The 21261-nt window shown below is 42.9% G+C and overlaps 1 protein-coding gene across 1 annotated transcript in view; it reads right to left on the minus strand.

Annotated features, from left to right (window-relative positions):
• Positions 1 to 21261, minus strand: part of WWTR1 (WW domain containing transcription regulator 1) — a 135145-nt gene that overhangs the window by 52041 nt on the left and 61843 nt on the right. The window contains exon 3 of the mRNA XM_025913122.2: positions 2750 to 2886. Within this exon, the coding sequence (XP_025768907.1) occupies positions 2750 to 2886 (137 nt within the window). The remainder of the gene's footprint in view (positions 1 to 2749; positions 2887 to 21261) is intronic.

A 21261-nucleotide genomic window follows, 5' to 3' on the forward strand; every position in this document is an offset into this window, starting at 1 on the left:
ACACTAGCATTCGTGTGAAGAAACACATACCCATGACTGGAAGCACTAGAAGACTCCAGGACTAAGGAATGGGGATTCAGGGGGCATCGGAGTGACTCAGTCAGTTAAACATCTGGCTCTGGATTTCGGCTCAGGTCATGATCTCATGGTTCATGAGTTCAAGCCCCGCATCGGGCTTTGTGGTGACAGTGCAGGGTCTGCTTTGGATTCTCTCTCTCCCACCATCTCTGTGCCCCTCCCCTGCTCACATGCGTGCACTCTCTCTCAAAATAAATAAACTTAAAAAAAAAAAAAAAGGAATGGGGACCTGAGAAAAGTTTACTTTGTGAACAGTGCTTTGAAAAAGTGTTTGAATTTTTTTAGCCAAGTCCATGAAAGATTTTTTCCAATTATAATACATTACAAAATTAAAGTTAATACTTTAATAATCAGTCTTTAGAATTTTTCATGAAAGCTAGATGGCTAAAAGAAAGACTGAAACTAGTCTAATGCTACCTAATTTGTGGTTTCTTTACTATACTTGCAACTGCTTTCTATTTGAGCTCTTATAGATTGGGGACAAATGACTCATGGGAAGTTTTGGTTTACCACTGTTGGTAGAAGCATTTGTACCATTTTCCTTGATCTGCCCTTTAGATACGGGACACAACAGAAGTTATTCCAAGTCATTTGCTGTTTGGATATATTTTACATCTGCAAGCTTTAAAATGGTAGATCCAGACTTCCTGGCAGAACAGACAATATATTTACTTGAAGCTAACTCGGGTTTACTTGAGTTCATACTCACTTTGGCTAAGTCACAGTATGAAGGAAGGTGTCTGGGAATAATGCTCCCTTTTTTATCCTGCTCATTCCTAAAAAATCCAACACGAGACTCTTTTCACGCGAAAATTAACTATTCTGTGTACAAAGCAGTATCTGGATATCTGATCTTAAATGGAAAAGTTATCTGAAAATGGCATCATCTTTTATAAGACTTTAAAAGTATCCTCCTATTTTTAGCCTTTGGAAGCAGGGAAAATGCCTACCACAGAAGCTAATTAGTTATGTTGCTGCTGTGTATTCATTCACATCTGATTATCTCTAGTGGGAAGAATTTTAGTTCTAAGGTAAAGGCAATTAGCAGAAAATAATCTTTTCTCAATTCTAAAATCATACTTAAGCATTTTTTTTAAAAGAGAGAGAGACAGGGGCGCCTGGGTGGCGCAGTCGGTTAAGCGTCCGACTTCAGCCAGGTCATGATCTCGCGGTCCGTGAGTTCAAGCCCCGCGTCGGGCTCTGGGCTGATGGCTCGGAGCCTGGAGCCTGTTTCCGATTCTGTGTCTCTCTCTCTCTCTGCCCCTCCCTCGTTCATGCTCTGTCTCTCTCTGTCTCAAAAATAAATAAACGTTGAAAAAAAAAATTTTTTTTTTAAAAAATAAAAGAGAGAGAGACAGAGCTCTCACAGAAGCAGGGAATGGGCAGACAGGGAGAGAAAGAGAGACTTTTTTTTAATGTTTATTTATTTATTTTGAGAGAGAGGGAATCTTTTTTTTTTTTAATTTTTTTTTAAGTTTATTTTTGAGAGAGAGAGAGAGAGCGGGGGCAGGGAAAAGAGAGAGGGAGACACAGAATCTGAAGCAGGCTCCAGGCTCCAAGCTGTCAGCACAGAGCCTGACGTGGGGCTCGAACCCACAAACCGCGAGATCATGACCTGAGCCAAAGTTGGACGTTCAACTGACCTGAGCCACCCAGGTGCCCGGAGACAGAAGCTTTTTTAATGCATTATTATTTTGTTTAATGTTTATTTTATTTCTGAGAGGGAGGGGAGGGGCAGGGAAGGGGGACAGTGGATCCAAAGCAGGCTCTGTGCTAGCAGCAGAGAGCCCAATGCAGGGCTCAAACCCACGAACTGTGAGATCATGACTTGGGCTGAAGTCAGATGCTTAACTGAGCCACCCAGGTGCCAAGAGAGACAGAGAGAGAGAAAGAGAGAAAGGGAATGAATCTTAAGCAGGCTCCACGCTCAGCACAGGGCCCAGTGCACAACCCTGGGATCAAGACTTGAGCTGAAATCAGAGTCAGACACTCAAGTGAGCCACCCAGGCGCCACTACATTTAAGCATTCTAAATGAAGTCAAGGGTGAGCTGCATTGTCCCGGGGCAGCTGTCTTGAGAAGCCACCTGCAAATCACATAAAGGCTAAATGCACTCTAAAGTCAGAGCAGCCTCAGTTGAAACTCCAGACCCTGTCATCCACAAGCTGTATGCCCTTGGGAAAGTTTCCTTACCCATAAAATAGGAATGTCACCACTCCTTGTAGGGTTGTTGTGAGTTTAATGTGATAAGGCATGAAAGCACCAAGCCTGGTGTCAATCACACGTTATGCAAAATAATTATAATAAAAGAAGGAAGGAAAGGGATTGGAGGCCAGAATTGTACCTTTGGCAGTCTTCAGGGACCAAATTCACAGAATGGGGGTGTGTACCCGACTTGGATGAATGAGAGGAGGCCTAAGTAATTTTTCAAAAAACTCCAGTAAAGACAATTGGAAGAGATGCCGTAACCTTAGCATAAACCTAGGTAGCAAGAGTGCGAGGTGGTAGAAAAGGGGCCAGGAAGGAAGGCAAAGGTGGTGGCAGTGTAATGCACCCAAGAGCTATCTGGGGTGCATGAGGAGGCACTGAGACAACCAGAGCTGCTTCTGAGCTCCAGAGCCCCTTGGTTTAACACTTGTTCATTCACCTCCAGGTGAAAGCTTTAGGCTTACCGAGATTTGGCTGAGACACGGCCATGGACCTCTGGGGTGCCGGGGTGGGAGTGGCAGCAGGGTGGAGGTTCATCGGATTCAGGGACTGATTCATCGCCTTCCTAGGGTCTTGCCACGTGGTGATTTTTTCTATGTGACTAAAAGAAGGAAAACAATGATCTTTTTAATTGTCAGCACGATCATCATTATCACCATCACCAACAACAGCACAAGAGTTAAATGACGCCGGCTCTTCTTCCCTTAGGGTCTGCTTACAGATGGCTGACACATTGTGTTTGTTTTCATCCAAGGTCACGCATGCCCACATACCCCTCCATCCAAGGGCCCCACTGGGGATCTTGCAGGGAACTCTCTGAATACGAGCCCATGACTTAGCTGTCCTAGCTGTCCCTACATGCAAAAACCCTCGTAAAGGCTTTCTGCCTCACCAGTGTATCCTGTCCCAGCCAAGGATCCTTCGGTCCTCAGCTCCTCAGGTGCTTCCCCGTCATTCAATCATGGGGATGCCATGGTGTGAACTCCTCTCCCAAAGCAAGACCGGGCCCTCCCGCCCCGCCAAGCCTCCCACGCCCCCCGGCTCATGTAATTGACATAATGAGGACACCTCTGTCAGTCCCAGCCAAAGACAGAACTCTTGAAACCAACCTCGTAAATATGACACTACTGAGCTCTTATTAAGAGCAAGGAAGGCACTGTGAGGTCCAAGCATGTGACACATAAAACCCCCAAGAAGCTTATGTTCTACTAAGCAAGGTTAACAACTGTTTAGCTGGAGGACGGGGTAGCAGGAATTAAGCGTAGGAAGACCGGCAAGTGCCAGATTATGGAGAAGCCCAAATGTCAAAGCATGAAGGTTTCTGAGGGAAAAGACATGATTATACTTTGGTCATACACAACTTCCAGTATTTATATTGTGACTTAATCTCAGAGAAACTGGTACAACATAAGCTGCTGCCTAGAGTTTCCATATGTTCTTAGAAAGAGGGACAAGACCTCCAGCTTTGTCTGCCTCCTCCCAAACCACAACGTAAGTCATTCTTGGTAACTTATGTGCCCTACCGCACACCATCACCATCATCTCTTTTTTTTTCCCTGAAGTTTATTTATTTTGAGAGAGAGAGAGAGAGAGAGAGAGAGAGAGGGCATGCGCACATAAGCAGGGGAGGAGAGGAGGGAGAGAGAGAATCCCAAGCAGGCTCCACATTGTCAGTGCAGAGCCTGATGCGGGGCTCGAACTCACGGAATAGTAAGAATATAACCTAAGCCAAAATCAAGAGTCAGATGCTGAACCAACTAAGCCACCCTGGTGCCCCCAAAAACTTTTTTGAGATTTCATTATATTTTTCTTTTAAAGATGAGCATATTCATCTCGCGCTGTAACTTTGTTTTACGAATTGTATCAGAGTGCTTTTTACATATTGATCAAAGACCACAAAAGCTGACCGCAAAAACCAAACGTCAGCCTTTTGTTCTATGCCTTGCAACTAGGTTTACCTCTCCCAAACTATTTGTTAGGCAAACCCCCACACACTAGGGACCTTCCCAGATCCACCTGAAAAGAAGCATGATTGTCCTTTCATTAAACACACCTTAATTTTGAATGACAATGGCCTCCTTTGAATCTTTAGCAACGCAAACCACTATTACTATCATTCAATTTAATCCCAAATCACTGTTAATTCCTGGCCCTGGAGTTTTATTTGTCTCTTCTCTGGCGTGTTTCCTCACATCCGAATGCTGCTAAATGAATGCTGCTAAAATTCCTCTTCAGACTTCTTTATCCTAGACAGCAAGTTATTGCCATGGGGAACTCATCCACTGCCTGAGTGAAAGCTTGGATGTTTTCCCAAGAAAGGGAAAGGCCTTCCCAAGAAGGCCTCATTTAAAGTGTGATTTAAAAAAAAAAATAAAAGTCAGGCTTGATATAAAGGAAGCAAAATTAAGTTTAACTGTTGAGTTTCCATACTGTAAAAGCCATCGACAGTTTTCAAAAATATAATAAAAAATGTGGGGCGCCTGGGTGGCTCAGTCGGTTGAGCGTCCGACTTCAGCCCAGGTCATGATCTCGCGGTCCGTGAGTTCGAGCCCCGCGACAGGCTCCGTGCTGACAGCTCAGAGCCTGGAGTCTGTTTCAGATTCTGTGTCTCCCTCTCTCCGACCCTCCCCTGTTCATGCTCTGTCTCTCTCTGTCTCAAAAATAAATAAACATTAAAAAAAATTTTTTTTTAAATGAACTAGGAGGAATAAAAATTTTAAAACCAAGACTGTCTTGTTAAGAAGAACACAAGTGGGGGGGGGGGGAGGGTAGGACCTAAATAAAGAAATGAGAATCACTTACTCCAGCGCAAAAAGACGATAAAGGAAAGAAACAATGGTCTCATTTATACCTTCAGTTTAAGAATTGTAATTCTGTGAAAGCTTTCATAAAATCCTTTTGTCAACTTTTGGTCAAGTGGAAACTCATAACCAGCCTCAGGGGATTTGTCATAGTCGTTTCAGAGTGAGGAACCAATTGATGAGGATGTCAGAGTTGAGTAAACTCCCTTTAGCCAAGTAATTAGAGCGAAGAAACCCTTTGACTAACCATCCCTTCAGGACCCACACTATTAAAACATGTTTTCCAAGGTAGGTATGCCCTGCATACTTTCCACAATGGCACCAGAAGGAAAGGAATTCTTCTCTCTCTCATGAGCCCTTCTCAGACCCCCTGAGACCATGGGTCCTGGTGCTGTGCCAGAAGCAGTATGAGCATGGCCACAGTGAGACAGAGTGACGCAGTGGAAGACACTTAAGGACACTGCTGGGGATAGTGGTAGGAATGACACAGGAGCCGGAACGATGCATTCCCAAAGGCTGGTCCCCACTCTCCTTCCCCATCCTGAACCAGTGGGCTGTGGCCCCCAAAACTGGGGAGAGCAGAAAGGCCCACAGCTAAGTGGTAAAAACGAGCCCAGCTTGCCGAAGAACTGCCACCACAACAGGCTGGCCTCCACCGCCTGGGACAGAGTGCTGGGGCTTTCTGGGAGGGCACTCTGGCCCCATCCCAGAGAGGTCTGACGCCAACGAGGCACAACTCAAACGTGGCTTCAAGTCCGAGAACTCCCCCAGGGCCGTGGGAGCCTCCTCAGCCCACCCTTCCAACCCCATACCCAGCCAACGCTTTTAAAGGAGTTTTGTTCCCGGCAGATTTGTTAATTAAAAGTGTCACTCACAGTATTCCCCAAAGACTAGAGTACAAGAGGGAGTCTTTCTTAAGTGAGCAGTTCTCATTGCTCAGAAACCACTCTGAGAAGAAAGCCACTCGAATTCCCAGCCTCTGCAGACCCACCAGTCGACCCGACGTCAGCTTTGCTTTAAGGCTTGGCTTCTATGAAGTCCAGGGTGGCTCCCAGTCTGAATGCCAAAAGCAAGAGCATTGCTCACAAGAACTTAATACATTGCTGATGATTTGATTTGAAAGCTAAATTCTGCTATTGTTCGAAACGTTTAGCTCCTGTCACCCCGTTCCCGAACGCAGGCTAAGCCACTGGCTCTTTCACACTGCTGTCTCATCTCCGCTCCCTCTGAGTTACTGACTCATTTCCTTTCTCGAATTTCTCAGTGTAACCTTACTGTCTGCCAGGAGCCACAGTTTAGGATTAATCCCGACTTCCCTGCTACTCCCACCTCTTTCCTGATTTCATTCCTCCCTTGCTGCCCAGTCCTATTCAACCAAATGTCTCTGCTGTTTTTAAAAGCCCAATTTCTCCTGAAGATTTACATATATATTCAATCTGCTCATGTATGTGTGTCCAATGAATACATATTCTGTACAGTTCTCACATTTTAAAAAATCGAACAAAAAAGGAAAAAAGGTATCAAACTATTTACGGGTAAACATACAAGTTATAGGCCCACGGGTGCTTTTTTTCCTTACCAAACTCTCCTGTACTTTCCAGGTTTTTAACAGTGGCCATGCATTGTTTTCGTAAGCAGTAAAAACAAAAATAATCATGAAAGCACAACATGACAAAAAGGAAAGTGACGCACGGGCATGCAGGTCACAAGGTACTAAAATGTTATTAAACTGTAGATTTGGCTCATAATTGTTGGGTGGCCAAAGGAAGAATGAGGGAAATGGAATTAATCACCTGGCCCCATGTTGTTTATCAAGAAAAAAAATGCCAGTTCCTAAGGATAAGGAAAACTTTTCCCGACACCATAAGGTCTTTTTCCTGGGCAAAAAAAAAAAAAAAAAACAAAAAAAACCCCTGTAATTCACAAAAGACCCTGGCCCCCGGGGGCGGGGTTATAACAAAGATAAGAGGAGTGGCCTTCACTTCCCAGACAGTCTTTCACAGTCGAGGGAAGAACAAACCAACTTCTCACCTCCAACCACATCAGGAGTCTCTCCTTAGAGAAGCATCCAGGTCTAAAAAGAGCTTCGGTGTTGGGGACTGCAGCTTGTGTTCAGGGGCAAGAAGGTCAGCGCTTCTCTGAGAAGACGTTTGGCTGGAAACAGTAGTTTATGGAAAGCTATGTTTTGTGAAATAATTTTTCCTTCTTGAATTAGTATGTTGCTCAACAGAGATGCAAGTTCAGAAAGCCATTTTATTTATTACGGAAATTCTGTGTTTGAGGTTGAAATGTCACTGAAATGAGCAGAAGAGGCAGCTTCACCTCCCAATGTCCCTCCACTCACCACCTGGTCCCTCCCATCGGCCTGCAGGGGATCTTTAACTTAGCTCCTATTTCCTCCTTCCAGGCTCCTGCATGACCTTTCACCTTGATGAGCACAAGGGCCTCCAGGCTTCCCTTCCTCCGTCTTTCTGGTTTTCCTCTGCCCTTCATCCCTTCCCCCACCCTCTCAATCAGATAATCCACTCTCCATCCCACCTCTGGACTCCTATCCCCAGGACAGCTGGGATCCAAGTCACTTCTTAGTCTCACTGCCTGTGAAATAAAAGTACTACTCGTGTAGGCATCTTCCAGAAAGAAGACCTACTGGTGCAACACTGTTCTGGAAAGATCAAAGTCTTGGCATCACACATATCTGAGTTTGTTGGGTTTTTTTTTTAATATTTATTTTGGGGGGAGACTTGGGGCGGAGGGGGAGGGAGGGGAGGAGGGACAGAGGATCCGAAGGCGGTCTGCCCTGATAGAAGAGAGCCAGATGCGGGACTCGAATCCATAAACCGCAAGATCATGACCTGAGGCGAAGTCGGATGCTCAACCGAATGAACCCCCCAGGCGCCCTTCACATATCTGAGTTTTAAGGCTACTCTGATCTGTGTGACCTAGTTGGACAAGCCACTTCACTCATCCTGGTCTCAGCACCCAGATCCAGGAGACAGGAGTAAAAGAAGTTAACAAACACACCGGTTCCTTGTTGCAGGGTGAAATAGGTCTGTTCAGGGAAACTAATGACAGCCAAAGTCACCTGCAGATTCCACGGCCAGTTCACTGGGCTTTCCAAGCTCACCTCCTTAGCAGTGAATGCACGGAAGGTAGTAGCTCTGGCCTCAAGCCCAAAGCTCACAACATAGGTTCAAGTTTACTCAACAAGCTTAGATTGTACACCTATTGTGCACTAACTATGCACTAGGAAGGTATAAAAATAAAAGGCATTTTGTAAATATAAAACCCTGACTAGCAGCAGAACCATTAAAGGCAATGATAAAATCTTATCTGTAAAAATAGAACCCACCGGCTTCTTACAGCCCGGGACAAGGCCTGGTGCTTTTAGATGAATTTATCCTCCAGTCCATGACCTATTACATTAACTTTATGGAAGGAAGCCACACAACAAAGACTTTCTGAAATAGAGAAGGTCTATGTAATACATTTTGTATTGCTGGAAGCATACAAAGATATAAAAATAGAAAGGATCCTGAGTGCTTCATTTTGAAAGAATTTAGAGTTCTTCGCAACATAAGCCGCTTGCCTATTTCTATGGGCAGAGTTTTCATCTTTAAATCTAAGTGCTTTGCCGTTTTACTCCCCCTCCTCTCCACCGTCAAGGCTTTAATATGTTAGAGTTTCACATTAGTGTCACACATTACTCAGGGCTCCCTGCAATCAACAGACCTGTTAGGACAGGACTTAGAAGTAGCCTCCAACCTGCCTCTTCTTTTCCACCACAAACTAGCTAGGCAGTTAAAGAGAACCACACCAATGAAATGGGAATTTAAAGGCAGCCCGGGGTCATAAAACCAAGGCTGACTGGTTCAAAACTCAGTTCACACTCAGTGCCACTTGGATCCAGTCCCCTGACAATCCCAGGCTCTCTTCAACTTCTCTCTTGACTCTCTCTTCTTGGGGGGTGCCAATATTTCTTTTCCAATGGAACATAAGCTCTTTTGATGACAGAAATGACCCTATGGGGCATAGCAAAGTACTCTCTCTGCACGTAGTAAGCATCTGCAAAACAATGCCCCTGCAACCCCCATAATATTCACAAGCCCAATTTAGGGCATAAGTAAATTGTCTTATATTTTTAAATCAGACATTATATATATTTTTTTAATTTAAGAGATCAGTTTACCACCCTGTTAACGTTATAGCAAATGTACATACACTGAAGATTAAGTGCTTAAAAAGTGCTAAATGAACTTTGCAACTTGCTTGTTGTGAACCAGTTCAATTAAACCCACCCTTGTTAAAAATGGAAATTGAAACAGATTTGCGTGAGGTTGATAATTTCCCAGACAGAGCCTGCCAAGTAAGTTTGACCCATTGTCAGCAGACAACAAATGCTATGCCAATGCTTAATCCTGTACCAGATGGCAAGACTTGTCCGAGACTCACATTAAAGTTCTGAAATGTTCCCCAGTTAGAATTAAAATACAAATATGCAAAAGCGGTTTACTTTTTTTGTTGTATTTCAGGGATAAATGCTGCCTGTGTTTCAATTACATTAAACATGCTGGCAGTGTTCTTATTTAAATTTCCAGACCTAGGAAATGACACATTATATCTTACTCATATCTTGCATTTCTTTGAGTGGCGCCTTTTGTTTTGTTTTGTTTTTTGCCAGTGGTACTTAGTTCTTCCAACTGACATCAGAGGTGGGTCTTAACCACAAGAACAAAGACAGCTGGCATACACACACCCTAATTCTCCCAGGCCCAGACGTACACTCTCCCCAGTACTTCCTCTGCTGTCCCCTAAAACCAGAACATAGAGGAAACTGATCACAGTATGAACCCCAAAGCTGGGGGAAGCCTCATAGCAGGGGTAGCCCCACAGCAAGGGGAGCTCCCATAGTTGTGCTCACAGCCCACGTCTAAACCGGCAACCCAACCTGATTAATAGCCATTCAGTAAATTGTTCCCATCTGCTTAACCCTATCAGTCCAGATGGATAATGGAGAGTAGGCTTTTGAACTACAATACATGGACAATCAGAAATAAAGTGTTGGCTCTTTACCTGGTTGAATAGATGTTTCACTTTATTTCCAAAGCCATCAACCTCCTTCCCACATTTTCAACCTTCCTATTGTCACCCTAACCGATGATTCTTTGCCCCAAAGCAGCTTTCACAACACTATACTTGGCTACAATTCTTTTTCTGTTCTGCCCGAATCCTAAGCGGTACCCTCTCGCTAGTCTGATGCATTACATTAGAATAAAAGACACAAAGAGGTGAAAGTCAGGCTGCAAAGGTACATGGCTGACACATCCATTAGCAAAGCATTCGTACCATTCACAGATTAAATCCCAAAGCCATGAAAACTGCCTCATGTCATACAATAAAAGTGACTGTTCACATAATAGAAGTGTGCTTAATGAGAAAGCTCATCCTTCTTTGAAACCACAAGGAATTTATACTTGAAAGGTTCTGGTCAGATTTTCACTTAGGCAGCTCATCAAACATAGCTGTATAGTCTATGACATAGGAATGATAATTCATACATAAATGGGGGATTTTTTAGGATCCTCTAATAAAAGATGATACAAGACCAGCAGCATTATTTTGGTGCCTGTTTCCGGTCTCTACCATTCACTTGCCAAACATTTCAGAGTCCCCTGGAATTCTGAATGAATGGCAGCGATTGTATTTTTAACTACCAGGCTCTAATCCTCGACTTCCATCACAGCCATGCCAAGAAGCCTCCCCTTGTTTAAATTAGCAGCAGTAGTAGCCGCAGCAGCGTGGAAGGTCTCCTGGCACTTCCGCCACAGCCAGCTGTGGTGATCTATCTACTCAAATCCTTTTCCCCAAGCACCACAGACTTTTCCGCAGACTCATTCCCGAACCTGCTCCGTCAGGGCAGAGGCTGAGTCAAGGCCAGCTGCTGCCAGCCCCGAGGCACAGTGTGAGCCCACTCGAGGCTGTAATACCCGTGGTTCCTACAGGGCTCTACTTACCCTGTGTGTTGTTGCTGGGGTGGGAAAGGAGGGGACACTGTGAATGTGGAAAAAACCACTTCGGGAAGCCAGTGACTCACCAACACAACCCCAAGGTGTGATTCACTGACCACCTCACTTCAGACGGTGAGCCGTTGTGTTAGAGGCACCCGACATCGCCACTGAGGTCCCCAACATCACCCAACATGGGCAGACCTAACTCCCCCCCCTGCAAACTGAGCCAAACTCTTGCTTAGCCTTATTTTCCCTATTCCCTAAAAAAGCAGAAGGAACAGAAGGACTGGGTTTTTGTTTGTTTGTTTTCTGTAGGCCAAGAGTGCTACTAAAGAACTTTTGGCTGTAATGCAATTTTATTATTAACACTTAGCATTTTTTCCTCTTCTCATGCAGGATCAATAGTGCTATTAAGAGATTTATAAATCACATTAAATTTCTTCTGTTGAAACCAAACAACAACGTAAGAGTTTATTTCACTGTTTTATAATTTCCAGATATCAAGTATAAAATATGTACTTGTACATATTTTCCCACTTTCTCCTTCTTCACAAACAAAAACACGGGATGGGAATGAGGAGAAGTGGAGAAAAGATGAATGGTGAATTCTAGAATTATCAACAGGCCGTGAGGAATGCATTCAACCATTTACCCGTTTGACAATCATTTACAAAGGGGCTGTATCTTCCATGAGGACTCAGTCCCAAAATCAGTTTTGGGAAATGTGGGGTGTAGTGAAAATTACAACTGCAAATGCTTTAAGGGCCTATAACGTACAGTCTACTAGGCGTTCTGTACGTTAGACTGTTGATCAGTAAGCCCAAGGCAGCCAGTCCCTTCTAGTGTTAAGACAGATTAGTTACTGTTTCTACTGCCAAGCTCCAGATGAAGTGATGCTGTCCCCAAATACTTATGCTGAGATGTGCTAGGTGTGTAGTGTTGAATTCATGCCACCTGAACAGGCAGACAGTCCTAAGTACCTGTGTTGTCTTTTGCTCCAAGAAGGACGTATCAGAAGATGACCCAGAGTGAGCCTTTGGAGCTGGCAATCAAAATGGCGGGGAGGTAGCGGCAAAGAAATAATGAATGGCGTGGAGGCTAACAGAGCACAAGTCTTATTTTTGTTGTAATTCTAAATGGTCCAGAGCCCGACACTCTAGCTTGGTAGCTATGTGTTAGGTCTGCTCCCCTTATCAACTGTGTCTGACATCTGGGAAGCAGCTTTTACCCTCACGATCATTTTTTAAAAGAAGTTTGTTTTTAAGCCACGGAACTACTTTAAATTCTAAAATACTTTTGAAAATTGTTTTTCCAGGCTCTCCGTGCCCAACACGTTTCAACGTGTTGTTTTTCCAGTTGTTCTTCCGGTGTGTCTTCTTCATTGACACACAGCTTACCCGCTCTGAACCCTCTCCGAACATAAACCAGCCCAACTAAACTCAGGATATGCCCTCCTTTCTCTGCCTTCCAATGGGGCCAACTGAATTAAATGTCACTTGCCCCAAAGAAGAGGGCAAAACCTCCCTAAAAACCAAAAATTCTTCTGGATTCTTCTGGCTTCACTTCCATTCATGTGAAGAGATTCCATTCCTTTTCATTGGCTTTGTTTTCCCCAATTATGAGAAGAGGATGAGCCACACGGGGCTCTGGTCACCGGAGCGACTTTCTGCACATGGTTGAAAGACATGACCCAGCTGGCACTAGCAATGAGACTGACAAGAACCCCAACGCTCGTCTGGAGAATGACTGCAGGTGTTTTTCAGAGCCAGCGTCCCATTTTGCAAGAAATGATCTGGACGATCGAAGACAAAATCGGAGGCATTAGGGAGCCTGGGTGGCTCCATTGGTTGAGCATCCGACTTCAGCTCAGGTCATGATCTCATGGTTTGTGAGTTCGAGCCCTGTGCCGGGCTCTGTGGTGACAGCTCGGAGCCTGGAGCCTGCTTCAGATTCTGTGTCTCCCTCTCTCTCTCCCCCTCCCCCACTCATGCTCTCTCTGTGTAAAAAATAAATAAACGTTAAAAAAAAAAACTGAAAAAAAAAAAAACTGAGGCATTAACAGGGATTGAGTGAAACACTGGAGGCGGGGAGGGGAGAGGACTACTGGGGACCTAGATAATCACCAGGCAACACTGCTTATGTTTCGTGTTTTAAACCCAGCCCACATATCTTTTTACATGTATTTTTTGGCATCTTTGGTTGAAAATATCACCCAAGTGAGCAAGGGTGTTCCCCCGGTATGTTTTTGAACTTTGCCTCTGCTATGAACCAGTTAAGAGAACACTGTAACTTCACCTAGCATGTCCAGGCCTCAGTGTCCTCCACTGTAAAATGGGCATAAAAACATCCTTTTCATGAGGTTGTTTTGAGTATGTCACCAAATAACAAAAGCAAAGCACCTGCACAGTGCCAGACATACATGTGACATTGTGAATATTAATTCCTCCTTTATCCCTGTGTAAATCTATCCCAATGGTTTAAAGGGATCTGAGGAATTCCAATTCAAACCCAGCAAACACACGATGGTACAATGATCCCTTCTTGGGTTCGTTTTCTTAATGATGGCAGTAATGGTGGGTATCAATCCACTGCAAAAACTACAGATATACTTGATTTCCCACAGAGTCAGCTTAGTAACAACTAATTTAGAGAAGAAACATTCTCAAACCACAAATGAACTAGGTGACCACCAGCCCCTCAGGTGGTTCCTGCACCTCCTTTTGTTTTGCCTTTGGTTTTTTTGGTCTGTCTGTTTTGCATTGTAATAATATCAACTCTCAGATCCAGGGTAAGAAAAGGCCGAAGCTGCTTTGTGTTGTCAGGGAGGAGCTTCTGGTGGTGAGGAACATCCCCTGTCAGCATGAGACCTTCTGCCCACAGGGAAAGTAGAAAGGGATTTTAGTTTGAAGATAAGATTGAACACTAGAAAAAGAGTATCTAATGGCTTTCCATTTTTCCTAACAGATTTCTGTTAGGAATGCTCAGGAAATTTTAGAATAATTTAGTTTTGCAATCATTTACAAGGTGACAATTGTTCACCCCCACAGTGCAGCCTAAAATGTAGGTACAGACCAGCTACAGAAATGCAGGAAGACCTGAAGCTTCTGAAAGTCCACAAATAGAGAAACACATTTAGGCTAAAAAGTACTAAAGTGTTATACAAAAAAACATATTTGTACAAACTCCAAATAGAGTTAACTTGGTGCCTACAGATGCAGGTTTAATAATAATAAAAAAAAAATACACTATTGCTTTAATCTTTACTTAACAAAGGACAGAAATATGTATCTGTTCCCATTTTTTATGATTTATTTCCCCATCCAAACCCCATTCTTTGCTAAAGTAACCGGCATTAATTCTCACATAAAATAAATATCTATTTATGTGTGTGCAGTCTTTAATTTGGATATGATCTTAAACTTACAGGAAACATGCAAGAATGTGTAAGGTATTTCCACCTACTGATTCACCAACTGTCATTTTTTGTTGAAAGTTCTGACTGGAAAGTAGCACTAGAATAATCAACTGTTTTTATATGATCCCATAGTGACAGTAATACTTTGGCAGATCATTTTTCAAACTCTGAAGTGAATTTTATTCTGTAACGTATGCAAGATAAATAAAGACAGAAAAAAGGCTAAGATAGCCAATCTGAATAACCAAGTCAAGAAACAAAGTAACACCAGACTTAATAACATCTGAACAAAAGCATTAAAAATTTGGCAATAATGGTGACCCTTAATATCCTTTCATTGAAGGAGAAAATAGACCCCATGTGAGAGGAGAAAACCACAGGCAGAGGATTCCTTTATTTTCAGAGCTGCTGATGGCCACACCACAGTATAGTATAGTAGAGTTACAGATCAAACATTTATGTTTAAACACTGACTTGGGGGGCGCCTGGGTGGCGCAGTCGGTTAAGCGTCCGACTTCAGCCAGGTCACGATCTCGCGGTCCGTGAGTTCGAGCCCCGCGTCGGGCTCTGGGCTGATGGCTCAGAGCCTGGAGCCTGTTTCCGATTCTGTGTCTCCCTCTCTCTCTGCCCCTCCCCCGTTCATGCTCTGTCTCTCTCTGTCCCAAAAATAAATAAACGTTCAAAAAAAAAAAAAAATTTAAACACTGACTTGGGAAGAGCAGCTAGCTTTTCCACTGTGCTTTTTACTTAAATTGGCCAGGAGAGTTTTCAAACCAGGAGAGAGCCAGTTTATTAAGTCAACCGACAAGTAAGTTTTCTTAGAAGTTGAGAAAATACATGTGAAAAACATTTAAATTCTCAGGCAAATGTACTTCCAATATTTGGAATAGATGTTCTACTTATACAGATAGACGTTTTGAGGAAAAAATCATAAATGTATCAAAAATCCGCATATCACCCTCTGCAGAATGTGTGATTTAAACAAAAGAAAAAATACAGCTTCAGGAAAATATCTTTTTTTTTTTTTTTAGCGTTTATTTTTGAGAGAGAGAGACAGAGAGAGAGTGAGTGGGGGAGGGGCAGAGAGAGAGGGCATGCAGAATCTGAAGCAGGCTCCAGGCTGTCAGCACAGAGCCCCATGTGGGGCTCAAACTCATGGACTGCGAGATCATGACCTGAGCCAAAGCTGGCTCCTCAATTGATGGAGCCACCCAGGCGCCCCAGGAAAATATCTTTTAAAATACCCATAAAATGTTCACAAAAGAACCACAACCTCACTAAAGGTCACCCGTGCACATCACTGGACTTAAACTGGTACCATCTTTCTGGAAGGCAGTTTGTCAGCACTTAACAAAATCCTGGGAAGAGCTTAGATCCAGCAACTCCACTTCCACAAGGTGCACGCCAAGGAAACAATGTGATAGATGTGGCAGAGGTGGCTGGCTGCTTCTGAATATCTGCTTCCCCCTTCTTCTTGGTGATAGGTATGGCCATGAGACTAAGTTCTAGACAATAAACAGAAGTACTATGTGGGATTCTGGGGAAGTTTTTTAAATGGAAGAGATACAGACTTTTCTGCTTTACACCTCGTTCTTTCCTTTAGCCTGGAATGTGAACATGATGGCTAGAGCTGTAGCAGCCCTCTTGAATCATGTGAATGAAAAAGCCACTGAGTAAGAACAAAAAAGTAGAAAAATGATAAATGCATGTGCACCATCAAATCCTTCAGGTTTCTTTAATGTTAGGGATAAATAAGCAATCTCATTTCGTGTCCCTGTTAATCACAAACATAACTCCACATCAATACAAAAAGTATGCAAAATGTATGAGTAGAGATGTCCAATTGTAGTTCTGTTTATATCTTAAATGTGTTGAGTGGTTGAATAAATTATGGTTCAGTCAGATAATAGAAGACTGAACAGACATTACAAAATGACATAGATCTATCTGTATTTGTTTAAATGGAAAGATGTTCACATATCTTAGCAATATATTGCTAAGCGAACATAATCCCATTTCAGTTAAAATATATACATATGAACGAGGGGAAAATAGGCTTTATTCATATCTTTAGATTTCTCTGTATTTTCAAAACGCTTTATACAATAAGCATCATTTTTTTTCAATCAGAAGAAAAGAGATTGAGAAAAGCTATCCTTCTCCCCCACCCTACCCAAATGAACTCACCTCCTACTTAAAAGAGTAATGTCGCATTCCACATTTGAACCTATAACTGCTAATTACAGCTTCAGAGAATAATTCCACAGCTAGAGCACAGGGTAGAAACTCTTGTCAGTCCCTTAACTGTGAGTTGGAAAAGGCGCCATCATAATGCTCTCGTGAGTGCTTAGCCTAAGGGAGCTCTGAACCAGGGACGCACACGAAAGGCGGGGAAAGCGGTTGAAGGAAAGGATAAAGAGGATCAACGGACATTCTATAATTAAGCAATATTTTAGGGCTGCCTCTGGCAGGTGTTCGAGTGAGGGGGAGAAGTTGAACGAGGTGACAACAGACAGGAGCAGCTCTCTCCATGGGCAGATCAAGCGGGGCCTATCATCCTGAACGCTGTCTACACTTCACAGGACAATCTGAGGCATCTTATATCCAGCACCTGTCAGTTTTGGAGACTCCCGGCTGCGGTGCTGTTATTGCTGTCATCTACCTAATCCAGAGGAGAGAGGCATTTATTGTACCTAGAAAGGTTAGGATGAAACGATCTTTGATTGTTCTTACGAAAGAGAATGCATAACCCATGAAACTGTTTTCTTCTTGTCGCTCCTGAATTTTTTTCTTTTAAAGGAAGAAACCTACCCTTGCAGCTGTATTTTTCATCTTTAAGCCCCACGTTAATTACACACTCGCTCCAAATAATGGTTTAAATTTAGTTTGATGACCAACCACAAGCCTCTTTCTCATCCCATTGCAAGGTACTTCCTGCCTTCAGACCGTTTACGCAATTGCCATTGACTTGGAGAGGAACTCCACAAGGAATGAAGCAGGATACAGATCACAGTATTGTCAGAGGAAATGGAATTTTCTTTACAGGATGCATTTAGATTTTTCCTTTCCATGAGCCTTTTTAAAGTAGTGTTGAAGTTGATGGACACTTTAAATATGCTTTCAACTTCTCAGCAGTTCCCCTTATGGACGAGTGTAGAAGGTCTGACAACACAGCAGGTAATTCAAAAACTACTTATGGAATAAATGACTTAAAAAAAGAAAGTAATGAAGGAATATATTTAAGCGGTTTCCTTTAGCAAATCGTTTTACTTCTCAGTGTCTGTATCAAATGAATCTTAGGCATATCTTACATATCTTTATCTACAAAATACTCAAAAAGCTCATCCAGGGGGTGCCTGGTTGGCACAGTCAGTTGAGCGTCCTGGCTCTTGATTTCAGCTCAGGTCAGGATCCCAGGGTTGTGGGATCGAGCCCCGTGTCAGGCTCCAAGCTAAGAGAGATTCTCTTTCTCTCTCTCCCTCTGCCCCTCTTGCCTGCTCACATTCTCTCTCTCTCTCTCTCTCTCTCTCTCAAATTAAAAAAAAAAAAGCTCACCCAGGATAATTTGTTCTTTACTTGCTCCCAGAAGGACAGAGAATGCTGCAACATCTTCTAGAGAAGATGGTCCTACAGGACCCCACCTCTGGCATACAGAAGACACTCAAAAAATGCGTGTGGAATGAATGAACAAACTGGTATTAATATCCATTAATAATGATAGTCATGATAATAATTCATATTAGTCATACATCCTAATGTTCACAACAATGATGGTAATAATAATGCTGAGAGTAAAACTGACATTTATATAGCATTTACTATCTTGAAAAATTGTCTTAATTTCATCCTCCCATAACAGATCTATTAATCTCCATTTTTAAGATCCAGAAACTGAGTTGGGAGAAGTTAAATGATTTAACAGATTCCTCAAGGTTCTATAAGGCACATCAGAGAGTCCAATCTTATTCTCATTGTTGGGTCTGGGGCTTCTTCCACAACATGCCCTGTGAACCCCAAAAGGCTGACGTGAATAACTCAGACCATTAAGAAACAAGGAAAAGAGAGTAAGGACAGTCAGTGCTGCTGCGAGCCTGACTCTGTCCTGGAACAACATCTCTTGTAGACTCGGTCCTTCAGAGGAAAAGGCCCCACAAGATAGCTTCATCCCCCTCTTGCTTCAAGAACGCACCACCATCCTCCTCATCCCTCCTGCAGCCCTTAAGTCACGTACTGTCACGTGCAAACTTGCCTGCAAAGTTGACCTTTTAAATGTCTGCTTTTAATCAGGCCCATCCTGTCAAGAAAAGGGACTCTCGTAACAGTAAAACAAATTAGCTTTATGTGATCCTGTAGTTGATGCTAGGGAGAAAGGCGAGGAAGAAATACAAATACTACTTCATAAATATGAACCAAACACAAAGCAGAAGCCAAACTCTCTGCTAGGACTTACAAGGAAGAGGTAAATGGACTCTGAAGATGGACTTGGAGATGCAAAGGTAGCAATTGAATGCACCGGCCTGGAGCAATGTTGGAAAGCTGAGCCAGAGCTGGGGGTCTGATTTTAAAGGTCCTGCCTCCTGGAAAGTCTGTCCCTTCAGAAACCAGCCTCTGACAATAACAGCTTCAGCCTGACTTGGCCTTAATTTTTATTAACGTTGATTACTATGAAAAATATTTGAGTAGGGCTGATGTTCCATAAAATAACTGTGTTCATTCTCTAATGTTATGTCACTAGCCTTTACAATTGACTATAACTAGAATTCAACATGTACAGTAATCTTATCGGAATTTTTCAGACTAAAGCTCAATTGCCTGGCTTATCTTAGCCTCCTTTTGTAGAAAAGTTGGGGGAAAAAAAAACTAATGTTGAAAAAAAACCTAACGTTCAAGGAACATTCTGGAGCAAACTAAGAAAATACAGTTAGTTCATTTAAAAAGTCATTTCAAATGAATGTAAATCCTAACTCCAAATGAAATGTTTCTTTTAATATGAATTCTGATAATACGAACATAATATAACAATTACTTTGACTAAAAGATGAAAGTGTGTGCTAAATTGGGGACATGGCAGGGGGTAGTTGATACTAAGTCACTATGAGGTAATTAGGGGGAGACCCTCCTTAATCTGCCAGTATCATCACTACATGGAAGGACCTCATCTGGAATTTCTACCTAAAATCTACTTCTCAGGGAGCAAAAGCTTTCAGGCTCAGTAACACTGGCTGCGAGGAAATAGGGTTATGGGCAGGGTACCCTCAAGTGTGTTCTACAGGAGTTTAGTCCTAGAAGATCTTCGTCCCTCATACCCACACTCAAAAGAGTTTTGTTATCAAATCAGTTTGGGAAACATTGAATGTTGTATTTCCCTCTTAAAATTCATAAAATATATATGTAGCATTACAAAAGGCCCTGGATTTAAATCAGCTTAACCCAATATTTCTCTAATTTATTTCTAGCTGCAATCTTTTTTTTTTTTCACTTTATTAATATGCTGTAGAATCCGTTTTAGGATTTGGAATATACCATCTGTGGTATCTATGGCAGGCATAGCTTCAGATTTAGTTCAGCAGCACAGTCTGAACATACAATATGCTTCAGACATTATAGCAATATTTTTACACCCAACTGGACAAAAGTGAGAAACTACAGGCAGTTCCTAAAGAGAGTCACTGGGCAAATGTTAGTACGTTGGTTGCTATGAAGCCCTGATTTCAAAGCATCCTAATGACAGAGTTTATCCATATCAGAGTTACAGAGATTAGAGATAGAGGCATTTATTGGCATGTATACAGACTGTGTGCGTGTGTGTGTGTGTGTGTGTGTGTGTGTGTGTGCGCGCGCGCGCGCGCGCTGAACACAAGTTTGATTCCAAGCTTTTCACATATGGAAATATATACATATATACACGTATATATGCATTCCCATACGTGAAAGCTTAAAACTAAACTTGTTTTTAAAAAGTGAACTCAGCTGTTTGCACCCAGAAGCTTTTAACCTTCCTCCTTACTTTAAAATCGGGAGCCTGTGGGTGTCTATTCTTAGTGTGCTTTCAAAATGCAGCTTCCCTTGGTTCAGGGTCACAGCTGCAGCAAAGCCCTCAGGGTGGCTCCCACCAATCCCCTTGAAACAACTGGTGGGAACCCAGCGCTGGGCCATCAACCCAGCTGTTCAATTTCACTTTCTAACTTTAGCAAGTCACTTCCCCACTCATGTCACTAGGGCATGCCACACTGAAAATCACACCAGTGAAGGTACATTCCCACCCCCCCCCCCTAAAAAAACTCCAGGCACACAGAGCAAAGTCACACTCAGATGCTTACAGCAGTATCTCGCCCAGATGCAGAATGCAGGACCCACACGGCCTGATTTACATGGGGCACGCCAGTGATCTAAGAAAACATCACTAGACACCACAAACCAGCAGACCTCCGTCTCCCCCCAGTTCCAACCCACTGGAAAGTTACCTATTAGCGGCTGCAGGGCCCAACAGCCTAGAGTCTGGAAGACCATGAAAACCAACCTCCGGTCAGGAGACTGGCACACACACTGTACCATCTGTTGGCTTTCTTACTAGAATGCAGGATGCATACTTTTCCACCCTGTTAATGTAGCATAAAATTGTCATGAAGCCCTCATAATGTAATTACTTGCATTTAATTGATTATACATGCCCTCATTCTAGTTTTCTTTCTTTTTTTTTAACTGCGTGCTCATTGTAATTACTTATCCCAAAGCCAGATTTCAGAATTATCTGA

The sequence above is a fragment of the Puma concolor genome, chromosome C2 (genome assembly GCF_028749965.1).
Source record: "Puma concolor isolate L17-30 chromosome C2, mPumCon1.1.hap2, whole genome shotgun sequence".
Taxonomy (NCBI): domain Eukaryota; kingdom Metazoa; phylum Chordata; class Mammalia; order Carnivora; family Felidae; genus Puma; species Puma concolor.